The sequence below is a fragment of the Bos javanicus genome, chromosome 2 (genome assembly GCF_032452875.1).
Source record: "Bos javanicus breed banteng chromosome 2, ARS-OSU_banteng_1.0, whole genome shotgun sequence".
NCBI classification, from domain to species: Eukaryota; Metazoa; Chordata; class Mammalia; order Artiodactyla; family Bovidae; genus Bos; species Bos javanicus.
This window is the reverse complement of record NC_083869.1, coordinates 21,041,962-21,057,096: the sequence shown is the minus strand read 5'-3', so window position 1 is coordinate 21,057,096 and position 15,135 is coordinate 21,041,962. Positions and strand designations below refer to the sequence as shown.

The 15,135-nt window shown below is 32.6% G+C and overlaps 1 protein-coding gene across 9 annotated transcripts in view; it reads right to left on the bottom strand.

The window, feature by feature from the left end:
• LNPK (lunapark, ER junction formation factor) overlaps positions 1 to 15,135 on the bottom strand; it is a 99,444-nt gene that overhangs the window by 15,242 nt on the left and 69,067 nt on the right. For 5 of the 9 annotated variants that reach the window (XM_061434744.1, XM_061434734.1, XM_061434725.1 and 2 more), the window contains 4 exons: positions 12,087 to 12,299; positions 4,214 to 4,319; positions 2,572 to 2,642; positions 1,632 to 1,802 (listed from right to left, as the gene is read on the bottom strand). In XM_061434744.1, the coding sequence (XP_061290728.1) occupies positions 1,632 to 1,802; positions 2,572 to 2,642; positions 4,214 to 4,319; positions 12,087 to 12,299 (561 nt within the window). Of the gene's footprint in view, positions 1 to 8; positions 92 to 780; positions 1,008 to 1,631; positions 1,803 to 2,571; positions 2,643 to 4,213; positions 4,320 to 12,086; positions 12,300 to 15,135 lie in introns of those variants that run through there. The other 4 variants (XM_061434760.1, XM_061434755.1, XR_009739926.1 and 1 more) reach the window with 3 other exon arrangements.

Here is a 15,135-nt window from a genome sequence, read left to right as displayed (position 1 = left end):
AACGTTACCTTATTAGGGTTGAGTTTGAGCCAGTTAGACTTCATTCCGGAGGTTTCTGACAGAAAATGAGACATCTGGGGTATTGCTCCTCCTAGATTAGATGAGAAGGAAAGGTATAGCTGGGTGTGGTTTGCTAACTTTGCATCTTGACCTTAGTAGAAGATAAAAGCATGGGACTCATTATCAAGATATCTATTTTGTTGGCTGTTTTTTCTTTTTTTGTCCCAACTATTGGCTTTCAAATATTCACTTTAGCTTTCATAAGCAAAGTTACTCATGGCAGGGACTCCAATTTTTCCTCTAGGCATCTTCAGGTTGGAATTCTTTAATTTTCAGTTCCAAGAGGCGGCAATGGCAAGGCAGATGATTTGCCTGTGACAGCATGCAGCTCAGAGCATGACTTAAGCAAAAGATAAAAGTCTGACATTGTGTTTGGAGTTGACGTTGCAGACATGGAGAAGACAAATACAAAGATTCAGCGTTCAAGTACACAGACCTCTTTGTCATGGCTATCTGTATTCAAATTCATTTTGATATTTGTTAGTAAGACAAAAGCCAAGCCCAAGTCAACACACATATTTTAGGTTCATTCTTCAAAGTTAAAAAAACAAACAAACATAGTCAAATTCTCATACCAAACTTCAGATACGTGAAAATACACTGCCTTGTATATTATTCTCAGTTAAAGCACTTTTTCCACTACTCAGTGATTTTATAAAGAAATCAAATATATGTAAATGATAACTTCTAGAAGTTAAAAGAATGAATACTGACTGCTACCTTAAACTATGTGAACGAAACTTCCCATGTGGATTTTTTTTTTCTGTACGGGGTGAAGCACCAAAATATCAGGGACTGTGTCATAACTTTAGCAATCTTCATAATTCAGAGCTGCTTAACAAATAGTTCCTCACCCAACATTAATAACAAGAAATAGTTGGCAATTAATAGTCAGATCTTCCATCTCATCTTTCCATGAAACTTCCTCAGGAATTCCTAAAACAGAACTGAAAGATAAGTTCTAAAACTCAATGAATCCTCATAACTTCCATTTCTTTAAAATAAGTTTGTTTTACAACAAAGGCATTAATCAGCAATATTAAATCCTATGGACCTTGATAAATTGTCTGTTTCAAAGGAACACCAGTCCTGTCAATATAGTCATCCAAAGAATGTAAGGCTGACTTTTCAACTTCAGAGTTTCCTGCTTTCGAGTAACTTGTAGTCATAGAAATGCTAAGGCACAAACCTATATTTATCAGTGTTAACTACAATTATTATAAGAAACTGACCCTTATGAGTAGTGGCTTCATAATTGTCTTAAATCTGCTTCATTTACATAAATTGAAAAGCAATTCCATGTATTACTAGTTAAATCTCCCAACAGTTAATTAAAAAGATAACTCCATAAATAATATTTACCAAGCTATTTCTAGATCCTGCTTAACACAATATATATTTTAAAACTCAAACACATCAAATCAACTGCATAGGAGGCCATAATATCAGAGCAATACCTGATAATATGCATGCTGAAAAATCTGATCCATTCTTGTCTAAAACAATTATGCTTTTATTGTTGAAAGCAAACATTATCAAGAGACAAAACTTCTAAATTAACATATTCATACCTTCATTGATCTGGTTCTCTGATGAAATTACACTTTCTGAGGGCAAGGAACCAACTGTATTTGAGACTTCCAATGCCTGCCTCTTTTCAAAACTAAATTCTGGAAGTCTTGGAGCCTGGGGTCTGGTTTTTCTAGCAGGATTCAAGAAAAAACAGTAGGCACAACGAAAAGCTGTAGAGAATTAAAAAAAAATAAAACCATAAACCAAATAAACTTTAAGGACTAATCAAGTAACCCTCAAGGTTAATTTTACAAAGAATCTTTCAAAAGCCATTTATTCATTGTGAAATTACACATGGTTATAATAATATTATGGCAGGTGTTCTAACCAAAGTTTATTTTAAAGCATATTTAAAAATTATTATTAGAATTATAATACCAATTTAAAGCAGAAAAGATAATAAGTTACATAGCAGGTTAACCAATAGCAAAACAATAATAATGATCTAAATGTATTACAGAAATTACACTTCTAGTCACCATGAGGTATCTTAAAAGCCAGAACTTTACTCATCTGCCCCCCAAAATGTTGCATGTTATATATATTTGAGAAGCATGATTAATTTAGTTCAATGCTTTTAAATAGTAGCTGCACATGAAAATATTCTGAAGAGCTTAAAAAAATGCTGATGCCTAGGCCCCACCTCAGATCAACTAAAGCAGATTATTTGTAGGTGGAACCTGGGCATCACAATGTTTAAAAGCTCTTCAGGCTAATTCTGATGCACAGTGAAAGTTTAAGAACAGCTAGCCTAGAAGTTGTACACTGTATGAAGAAAAAATCTGAGTTGTCTTTTCTGCTTTGCTGTGTATTCTATAATATGCCTGAACAACATATACAGAGCAATACCTAAAACAAAATGGCATTACATGGCAATTGGCACAGAATGAAATATTTAAGAGTAAAATATTTAAAATCTAACTGCCAAATAATTCTTACCAATGTACTCAAATTCTTCTTTCAAAGCCATGCCATTGTGAGAAAAACACTGCTGACATATAAGGGCGTACCTACAGCAAAAGGAAAAATGAACAGAGTAGTTACAAATGCAGACAAAACAAGTGGGAGAAGCTACTTTAGCCATCACAGCTAAAGTACACAGTTAGATTACATAGCATTTAATGTAGCTAGATGTGCCATAATAGATATTACTTTGTAAACAATAAACAACACTCTTTATGACAACAGTCAAATTTTTAATTATTTTAAAATATTATATATCAAATTAAAAATAAACTAAGAAGCAGTCAAATAAAATTTTCTTAGTAAGCAGAAATGTATTTGATAACAGAACACTTAAATTTTAATGTTTCCTAACACATATTCCTGGGGATGACAGACCCCAAATCTGTGGTCAGATAAAGAGTGGAAAAGATGAAGCCTCTTACAGATTCACAAATGAGTATTATTAAAACCGCTGTGAAGTCTTGTAGTAAAGAAATGAATTTAATTTGGTTTAGTCCAGTCCAAAGGTTAATTTCTGTATATCATGATTTCTTAGCTATCCCAGTTATACTTAAACATCTTCCACATTTTCTATTTATATACCCTTTCTGTTCTCTGAGTAAATACTTAATAAATACCTGGCCCTATCAAACAACATCCTATCTGTTTTGAAGAACGTATAATTTTTCACATTAACATTAAATTCTAGTCTCTTTATTAAGACAATAATATTAACCAATAACCTTGTCAAATATCTATTCTTACAATACCCTAAGAATTACTTAAAAGTCTATACTATGACAATTGTTCTGCTCATATCATCCTTATAATCCTAGAGTTATTATAAGGATCAATTAAAATAACTGGAGAAGCACTTTGGAACTCTAAGTGTCAAATACATGAAACTGTCCTCACTGTTATTAAAATTTTCACTATCATTAAGTCCAGTACTCACATCTATAAAACTCCATTTCTTATACCTACCAACTTTTCACTATTTACAAACTCTTCAAATTCAAAAGATTCAACAAAATGATTCAAATTCTCTAAAAATAATGTTATAGCAGCGTTATAACATACCAGTTACAATATTTTTTTGTTATATATAATATGTTTTAAAATATTTTATCCAAATACTTTATCTAGATAATCTACTACTGAAAAATAACTGAGTATGTACTCTTTTGCAGGGCCATAAAATACTGCATTATGTTCTAAAATCAGGAAACAACTACAAAATCATAGAACATTTAGTGCATGTGCACATGTGTGCTGGAGAAGGCAATGGCACCCCACTCCAGTACTCTTGCCTGGAAAATCCCATGGGCAGAGGAGCCTGGTAGGCTGCAGTCCATGGGGTCGCTGAGGGTCGGACCCGACTGAGTGACTTCACTTTCACTTTTCACTTTCATGCATTGGAGAAGGAAATGGCAACCCACTTAAGTGTTCTTGCCTGGAGAATCCCAGGGACAGGGGAGCCTGGTGGGCTGCCGTCTATGGGGTCGCAGAGTTGGACACAACTGAAGTGACTTAGCAGCAGCAGCAGCAGCACATGTGTGTACACACACACATACACACCCACTCTGACCAATAAACTTTCTTCATTTTCATTTAGCTACACCCTAGTAAACATTACCTGTTCTGTGGACCATCACCAACTAAATATTCAACAATTCTATCCAGAGCACCTCGTTCTCGAGGCAGAATGGGTCTTGCTAAAGGTGGACCAGGAGGATGAAGACCTAGTAAATAAATATACACAAAATTTATATGTGTAAAATACATCTAAATTTCAATTCAGTTGCCAAGAACTACTTATGCTCTTTAAGAGTTTTTTAATGATTTTAACAAAATAAAAATGATACTATCATCTCTGTATTCAAATTTTCATTAAAAACACTATACTACAAAAATATATTTATCTATGTGCTATATTAGAACCAGAAACATAATCTATTACGGAATAAAACTATGTTGAGTTCTGTACAAATTAATTTTTTAAATGCTCAGACTCTTAAAAGTTTATGCAATAACAAACTAGGAGACTTCCACTGTGTACCATAATACAGTAATCAGAGTCAGATTTAATCTCCCACTTAAGACAACTAAAATACCATGTAAAATATATTATGCAATGGTTTTAGAGACACTGGATATCAAGTAATGTAGGATAAAGATCCCTGAAACACATAAAGTAAATAAGATGAGCCCTACAACTGCCCCAATTTATTGCCTGGAGAGTTTTCCAGGTAGCAATTCAGGCAGAGTAAATCCCGGTGAAGTTCATTAGTCTCCCTGAGTTGAAGAGATAAAGCTGGAACGCTGGAGAGGCCAAGACAGGTTGAATTCACTGGGAACAGAGAGGAGAGAATGCCGAGAGCCAGAACACCAAAGATCTGCCCAGGATGCAAATGAGAAAAACTACCTGAGGACAAAGAAAGAACTGCCCCCAAAATACTAAAGGTACCAGTGCTCACATGGGGCCAAAAATATCACATGTTCCCACCAGCCAGGATGGAAAACTTCATAACTCACAGGTCACTGGGTAAATATTCAGAGAGGCCTTGTACCGTAATTTTAAAATATCCTGTACCCAATAAGGCAAAATTTACAATGTCTGACATTAGATAAAAAATTATTAGTCATGCAAATTGGCAAGAAAATAAAACCTATAATGAGAAGAATCAATCAAAAGTGACCCAGAAATGATGGAGATGATAGCATTAAGAGACAAACATATTAAAACACTTATTATGACTATATTCCTTAGGCTTGAGAATCTAGACAAAAACTGTAATATGTTAAGCAGAGACATGAAAAAAATTTATAAAAGATCCAAATTGAACCTCTACAGATGAAATCTAAAATGTCTTAGATTTTAAAATTCACAGATGAAATGAACAGCAGTTTGGACATTACAGAAGAATTAGTAAATCTGAAGACAGCAATAGAAGCCATGCAAAGTGAAACACAAAGACTAAAAAGACTTTTAAATGAACAAATCAGTGAGCTATGTAACAACCTCAAGCATCTAGTATATGTATAATTGGAGTTCAGAAGAGGAGAGGAAAAAAAATTGACTCAAAAAAATAATGCACAAAAATTTTCAAAACCTGGAAAACTGAAAACATACAGACCCAAGAATATCAACAAACCCTAAGCACAAGAAATAATTTTGCACCAAGATACAGCATAATCAACCTTCTTAAAACCAGTGACAGAAAATCTTAAAAGCAGTCAGAAAAAGATACATTAGTACAGAGAAACAACGATAAGAATGACAGATTATTCATTAGAAAATAAGCACGCGAGAAGACAATGAAACACTATCTTTAAAGTTCTGAAAGAAAAACTATCAAATTAGCGAAATTATCTGTATTAGTGAAGACATCTTTTAAAAATGAAGGCAAAATGAAGACTTTTTTCAGACATACAAAACTGAAAGAATTCACCACTAACAGAACTGTACTACAAGAAATGTTAAAAGAAATCCTTCACGTAGAAGGAAAATGACACCAGACAGAAAGCTGGATCACACAAAAGAAAGAGTACCTGAAATGGTTACCATGTGGGTAAATATATAAAACATTATTTATACCGCTTTAAAAAACAATTGATGGCTCAAAGAAAAAGTAATACAGGTTTCCCTTGCTATCCAAAAGTTCCCATGAAAGCTTTCGTAAGCCAAAATGGCATAAAGTGAAGAAGCAATTACCTTGGGACACATCTTGCTAACGGATGCACAAAATAAATTGAGACAAAGCACAGATGCTCACAGACAAAGTTCAAAGCTATGGCGGCTTGCTGATGAGATGCTGAGTGTAGTTCCCAGGAAAGGAGCTTGGTGGTGCCACTCTTGCTGCTCAGGATGCACGCTGCCTCTACAACGGCTCGCTGCAAAACAAATGCTGAACGCTATTTTCGCTTTTCATCTTTTTTTGTAAAAGCGAAAACCTTCTTCCGATTCTTTCAATTAGTGTAAACAGGCACTAATGTAGGTCTTTCATAAAAGCAAAGTGGTGTAAAGTGAACTTTCAAAATGCGGAGGATATCTGCAATTCCTTGTGGGGTTTATAACACATGTATAAGTAAAATGTATGAAAACAATACCACAAAGGCCAAGGGGAGAGAAACATTAAGTATACTGTAGTTTGATTCTTAATCTGTATGAGAACTGGTGTCATACCATTTGAGATGAACTGTGATAAATTAATGATACATACTGCAAAGTCTAAAGTACCCACTAAAATAACAAAAAAAAAGCACTATAGCTAACAAGGCAACAACAAAAAAAATGATTAAAAGCAATCATAAAAGATACTCAACCCACAAGAGGCAGAAAACAAGAGAGGTAGCAGAACAAATGGGACAAATAGAAAACTAGCACAATAAAAGATTTAAACTCAAACTAAAACATACCAATCATTACATTAAATGTAAGTGGCCTGAGCATCCTCACTATAAGGCAAAGATTGTCAGAACGGATAAAAAAGCAAGACCCAACAGATGTTGCTTACAAAAAATCCATTTTAAATATAAAAACACAAACAGACCAAAGGTAAATGACAGGGAAAACTACATAAATACGCTAACACTATTCAAAAGAAACCTAGAGCACCTGTATTAATAGCAATCAAAGTAGATTCTAGAGCAAAGAATATAAACAGGGATAAAAGTGTAATTTCATAATGACAAGGAGTCAATTCATCAAGAGGACATAATAATCCTAAACCTATGATGTATGTGCATTATAACAGAGTTTCAAAACTCACTATGCAAAAACTAAAAGAAATACAAAAAGAAATAAATACACAATTATAGCTGGAGATTTCAACAGCATTCTCTCAAGCACTGACAGAATAAACAGACAAAAAATCATTAATGATATGTAATACTATCTACTTAACCAACTTGATGCAATCAACATTTACAGCCATTCTACCCAGCAGGAACAAAACATATATTCTTTCCAAGTGAACACAAAGCATATACCAAGACAAATGATAGTCTGAAACATAAATCTCAATACATTCAAGAAGATTCAATAATACAAAGTATGTTTTCTGACCACAACAGAATTAAACTAGAAATAAGCAACAAAAAGACATCAGGAAAATACTCAAATATTTGAAGACTCAGTAATATATAAATAATCCAAGCTTTAAAGATAAAGAAATTAGAAAGTATTTTTAACTCAGTGAGAACAAAAAACCAACATATCAAATGTATGATATGCAACTAAAACAATACTTTGAGGAAAATTTATAACACTAAACACCTATACTGCTAAACACCTACAAACGAGGATAGATCTAAAATCCATGAATTCAGTTTCTACCTTAAGAACCTAAAAGGAAAGAGCAAATGAAACCCAAAGTAAACAGAATAAATGAAATAATAAAGATCAGAGTGGAAATTAATAAAAATATACTAGAATAATAGAGAAAAGCTAGTTCTTTGAGAAGACCAAACTGATAAAGCTCTACTCAGACTAATCAGGATAAAAAGGAAAGATATAAAATATTAACAATGAGAGAAATGACATAAATCCAGATAGTAAAGATATTCATAGAATAATAAGGGTATATTATGAATAACTTTATGCCAATAAATTCTGTAAGTTAGGAGAAACAAATTCCTCAAGACTACCAAACTACCAAAACTTACTCAACAAGAAACAGAAACTTCAACTTGCTAGAATTTTGTTAAGAATTTTTGCATCTATATTTATAAGGATATTGGTCTGTAGTTTCTTTTTCTTTAAAAAAGTTGAATTTTTTTTAAAAAAAGAAAAAACCTTCAGCAAAGAAAACACCAGGCCTAGCCACTTCAACCTGTAACATTTAAATTTATTACTAAGAAATAATACCAATTCTATACAAACTTGTCCATAAAACTAAAGACAAGAAAACGCTTTCTCATACTGAGGCCAGCAATACTCTTATACCAAAACCAGACCAAAAAAATTACAAGAAAACCAAAAAAATTACAAGAAAACAAATAAAGAAAACAGATAAAACAAAATTACAAGAAAAAAAAACAAAAAGTAAAAACAAAACAGACCAGTATCTTTAAGGAAAATTGATGTACACATTTCTAATAAAATTTTAACAAACTGAACCCAATAATATATATAAAAATTAAAACATCATGACCAAGTCAAATTTACTTCAGGAAAGCACAGTGGTTTAATGTCTAAAAAAAAGTCAATGTTAAAAAAAAAAAAATCAATCAATGTATTTCACCATATGAAATAGTGATATTAAAAAAATATATAACTAAACTAAAACCCTATAAGAGCATCTCAATAGATGTAAAAAAAAGATTTGAAAAAATTCATCATCTGTTACTGATAAAAACCTTCAGCTAACTAGGAATGGAAGGGTATTTCTCAATCTGATAGAGGCTATCTATTTAAAAAAAAAAAAAAACCTATAGCTTACACTGAGTTGAATGGTAAAAAGGTAAATGCTTTCCTCCTAAGATCAGCAATAAGACAAGGATGTCTGCTCTCACCACTTCTATTTAACACTGCACTGAAAATTCTAGCTAGTGTAATAAGGCAAGAAAAAGAAATGAAAGGAATCTACATTTAAAAGGAAGAAGTAGAATTGTATTTAGTCACCAACAATCTGAAGCCTGTTTAGGATATATTATGGAATCTATATAAAAGTTATAAGAACCAGTGACTTTAGCAATATTACAGGATATAAGATCACTATACAAAAATCAATTTCTGTTACATTACCAGTGAACAATGGAAACAGTTAATAAAGTATTTAAACTAGGATAAAAACATGAAATAATCAGATGTACATTTAATCAAAAAAGGTACAAAAGCTATGAACACTGCAAAACATTGCTAAGAGAAACTAGAGAAGATCTAAATAAATGGAGAGATACATTGTATTCCTATAATAAATTAGCCAGTATCAGAGATGATGAATGGAGAGTCAGGAGTAGAGGAATAACTTAGAATTTAGTTAATATTACATTATATAAAAACAGTAACAAAAATAAAGTTACACATTCAAAATTATGAATTGTAACTCCACAATCTCTGAAAACTGAAACAGAACTGTTTGCAGGAGATATTCTAAAATTAGAGACTACACAGAAGGCACTGAGAAGAAAGTTAGAGAATAAAATAAACAAGATGTGATGTTTGCCTTTGTAAATCAAGGCCAGATAAAAGTAAGATAGGCAGCAATGGACGTTTACATGGAGACCTTGTAGAAGACTTCCAAACAAAATGAGGTCTTGTTGAAACAAGCCCTGCAATACATGGATTAAAGGTCTTCAAAATGACTGTGACAAAACCTTTAAAGCATTAAAAAATGACTTTAGGGCAGCAATATGATATTACTATTCTAAAAGATAAGAGATTTGCATTGTAAATAGTCACAAATCTTAAGGCTGTTACCATCTTAAAAAGGGGGGAATGATATAGAATTATAGCTAGTAAATGAAATTAGGTTCTAAAATAAGTTTTCAGTATTAGGAATCAAGTGCATTTTTCATATCTCATTGGCTATTGGTATTTCTTTGGCTAATGTTAAGTACAGTCATACTTAACATTCAATCACTAGCATCAAAAAATAAACTTGAATGCAGACATTAAGTGTCATCCCTCATTATCAAACTTTCAACTTAAATAAGTACGCCAAATTAAATTCTGAAAACATTTAAGCCAGCTTAACTTTTGCTGGAGTATTCTACTTCTACCTACTTAAAATGAAAATGTCCATAAGGGAATCTGGATAAATAAAACAACAGATTTCATAAAAATATCTTAACTCCCTTGCATATTAATAACTTTTAAAATAACACATCTTTGTATTCATGCTGTTACGGGTAACAGTAATTAATACAAACATCAAGAGCAATCATTGTAGGAATATTGGTCATTTTTACACAGCTTGGCAAATTATCAAGTACCTGCTGGTTATTAATTTTCAAACATATGGGAGCCCTGTGGTAATACACATTAAATTGATTCTCTTTCACAAATATGGCATAATGAAAAAATGAATTATTAATCTTCTCTATAAGAAATCACTTAGCTCACTCACATTTTTGGCAATGTACAACTTAAATACAAAGTCTTTTACACAGAAACTAATTAAAAACTTTAGTAAAATATATTATGTTTACATGATCATGAAATGGTAGGCTACTGAAACCCTGTTCTTACGTGTGCTATTATATAGTTTTTATTACTCTGTATAAGTTGATAAACTCTAATTTCTTTAAAAATAGATATACAAAATACATTCTTACAAAATTAGTTCTTCCATTAAACAATTAAGAGCTTTACAAGTCATGGGTATCTCAAATCAACCAGTAACAACTGAAAGATGAAAAATTTTCAACCAATTTACTCAATTTCACAAAATATACAATTGCCCTGAGTGACATCATTATATGTTAAGTTTAAAAGTATTTTTTCAATAATCAACAATTAAAAGTTATGATTTGTATTCATTTCATTTGTAGTTAGCTTTCATAATATATTTATAAATTAATAGTTTTTTAGTTTTCTAAAATCTTATGCTGTTTTCAAAGAAAAAGGAGGGGGAAAAAATCTACTGTATTAGTAACATTTAGATTGCTTACTGATTTTAGTAAGACTATGTAAATGCCCTGAATATCTAATATCAACTTCTGACGAGGCTCAAAGTCATAAATTATATGTAATTAGTCATGAAATATGAAATTAATCTAAATTAAAATTAAATATCCTAAAATAAATAATTTATTATCATATTTAAGAATCTGACATGGGACTCTACATACAATAATGTGATCTGCTGAAGAAGAAGACTTTCATGTCCCAATCATACTCCAAAAGAAAGCTGCAGGGTAATATAATCTATTACACTCCTAAAATGGGATCTTCCCCTAGAGATCTACAAAACTGAAAAAGGAGAATCCAAAGAGATGAAATAGTAGTAAAGGCAGTATGTTAATTCAATAGGACTTTATGTTAAAGTATCTGGCAGAAAATATTGAGGCTCTACGGCTTAAAAAAAGAAAAAATCTACCAAGCTCACATTAACATTAGTAGCATTACACACTACAGTACATGAATATTCTTCCTGAAATGTTAATCTGTCAAGTTTAAAAATATATATGAAGGGTTTAGCAAAAAGCATGAATACATTCCCAAAATGTTCTCTTCTATCCTCATTTTATATAAATCTGGAGCCATTCTAAAGCTGAATATAAAGATATGCTACACTGTTGACTACAGAATACTACAAAGTTTTATTGCCATTTAAACAAAGAAGCCATAACAGTTAAATGAGCTCAAGAAATAGGTTTCAGTATCACAAGGTGCCAGCTGTAAAGAGTTATGGCTAATTGAATATGGAACTCCTGCTTAATCAGATAACTGCTCTGCTATTTCCAAATGAAATGCCATTTCCATACTGTCTGAAAATGGCCCGTTTTATTGGTAACCAGAGAAAACAATATAAACTGTAAATAACATTAAGTGCTCTGTTTACCCATTCCAGGCACTGAAGTAGCAGGGGATCCAAAACGTCTTGGTAACATATTTGATGATAAGGCTGGAGTAACAGTTCTTTCTGGGGGTCCACCAGGGGCTGAAGTGTCCTTTGGTGGTCCAGGAGAAACTGGAATTTGCAGAGGAGGGCCTTGGCTGGAGCCTGCTGGTGTTGGAGAAAGGTTTCTTTGAGCGGCAGTTCGCTGACGAATCTCTGAAAATAAGAATAAAAAGTATTTATTAGGTTTAACATTGAGCATACCACCATCAGTCAATATCACAAGTGACTTTTTACATTCAATAAAGCTTTGCAGCACTAGAAATCATCTACAAGGTCAAACTGCTTGTAAATAAGAAATCTGTACAATGTAACACTGAAAACTAACTACAGAGTACTCCATTTCTGAACCTAAAATTCAACTACATGTATATATTTACGTAAGTCTTGATCTAAGTCTACCTACTGATACTATTTTTCAAAATAAATTCAAATAAAATAAAATAAAATCACCCAATTATGCATATCTTTTTATAATCAATCCCTCCCAAGTTATGATAAAGTTTATCAGAATCAGTGAAAACTGCAGAATTGTTTTTTCAAGATAAAAAATGGTAATGCTAAGAAATGAGCTAATAAGTATATATGGAATTGTCATGTAATTTATGAAGTAATTAATCTAAGTAGTCATAGAAATGCTGAAGAAAGGTACCATTTCTATTCTCCTTTATACTACTATCTTTTGGGGTAAATTTTTTTTGGTCAATACATTCAACAGAGGAAAACTTTCACTCTGCACAAACAATACATTAGAATAACAAATTGTATCTTTTTGATGCAGAAATTACATGAAGTTGGTAAATGAGTCAAATCCAGGCTACCGCCTGTTTTTGTAGTTTTTCACTGAAACACAACAACACAGTTCTTTACATATTGTCTATGGCTGTTTTAGAAGAGTTTGAGTAAACACACTAGAGACCATATGGCTCTCAAAGTCATTCACTATACTTACTATCTGTTCCTTTACAGAAAGTTTCATGATCCCCCTCTGTACTCAGTAACATAAAATTCAATCCTGTCATTCTCCATTCTCACCAATATCTTACTTGAATGTTGACGGTACGATCTCAAATAAAGATGCACCTCTAACTTTGTAATTCTACATATCACCTTAAGTTATTACAAATCCTGAAATGGTAAGCTAAAGCTAAAGAAGTTATTAATAAATTTTAATTGGCATGATTGGTAAAAAATGCCATTTCAGAAGCAAAATACTTTAGATTTGGACTCCATTTGACAAAGATTTTCATAAACAGCTCATTGCAATCACAACTTGAGCACCAGATTTCAGTTTACTACAACCTCTTCAACTATTAAGAACCTGGGTCCTGCGGTCAAAAAGGTTTGGTTAGAATCCCAGCTACAGCTCCATGACCCCAGATGGGTTAACTTTGTTAAGCCTCTATTTATTTGCAAAATTAGGATAATAATATCCTAACTCAGAATTGTTAAAAGAATTAAATAAGATAATGTCTGTAAGTTGACAGATCACATTTATTGAATACAGATTTCAGATGACAGTGCTTTCATACAATTAAGTATTTTCAAATCACCATTTAGCTGTAATTACTGGGACCAACAAATTTTCCATTGGTTGTTAATTTAGTCTCTAACCTGCTGCTAAGCTGCTAAGTCACTACAGTCATGTCCGACTCTGTGCGATCCCACAGATGGAAGCTCCCCCGTCCCTGGGATTCTCCAGGCAGGAACACTGGAGTGGGTTGCCATTTCCTTCCCCAATACATGAAAGTGAAAAGTGAAAGGGAAGTCGCTCAGTCATGTCCGACTCTTAGAGACCCCATGGACTGAAGCCCACCAGGCTCCTCGGTCCATGGGATTTTCCAGGCAAGACTACTGGAGTAGGGTGCCATTGCCTTCTCCGAGTCTCTAACCTAGCCACTGCGATAATAAATTACAAGCATGTCATCACTATATAAATGGATATGTCCTTATATTTGGCTATTTTCCTTACAGTTTATAGAAAATTTTGAATTTTACCTAGATTAATTATATCCTAATTAATTCCAGCAAATTAACTGGTCACTTAATTATCTTTTATTCACAAGGAACTTCTTAAAAGATGGTTACACATTAGGAAAGCCATTAAATTCTACAAAAGGTACTGAAATCAGTGAAATCATATAAGGATCTGATTACTGGAATTAATTTAAAAAACAAGGCATCAACATTTTAAATTATTTCTTTAGCAGATTTTTAGGTAAAACGTAACTCCAAAGGGCTTCCCTAGTGGCTCAGTTGGTAAAGAATCTGCCTGCAATACAGGAGACCCAGCTTCCATCCCTGGGTCGGGAAAATTCCCTGGAGGAGGGTATCCTTGCCTGGAGAATTCCATGGACAGAGGAGCTGGGCAGGATACAGTCCATGGCATCACAAAGAGTAGGATACGACTATGCGACTTTCACTTCACTTTCAACTCAAAAATGTATTTTTCTTCCAGATAAATGCTTAACATTTATTAGACTACCTTAGTCTTTAACTTTTTGAACAAAGATTTGAGACCGTTTCCTCTGAGCGTGCATTTACCCAGCGAAAACTAACTAAAGCACACTTTTAACGTCACTCATATGCTACTGAAAGGTAAGGTCTATAACTAAAAGGAACACCATATCCAGCATTCCATAAAAGAGACTTGGCTTCATATTATTTCTATATCTAAAACTAGGCAGACAAAAGGGAAAACTGATATAAGAGAGTCAGGAAAGGGAGAAAACATAGTTTCAGTATTTACAAAGGAAAAGAAGGTAACAAAGAGTTACAATGACTATGGTTGAAAACAGCTAGCAATACAATACCAAATCTATATTTGGTAAAGTACTATAAAATATTCTGGTAGTCTCAATGAAAAATAGCTAAGATTTATCTACTTTTAGCTATGTGCCATTTACAAATGCTTTGTATTATTAAATCTCTTAAAAAGTTTTTCTCACTCAACAAAATAGTCATATTGGATATATTGAACATTTCCCACATT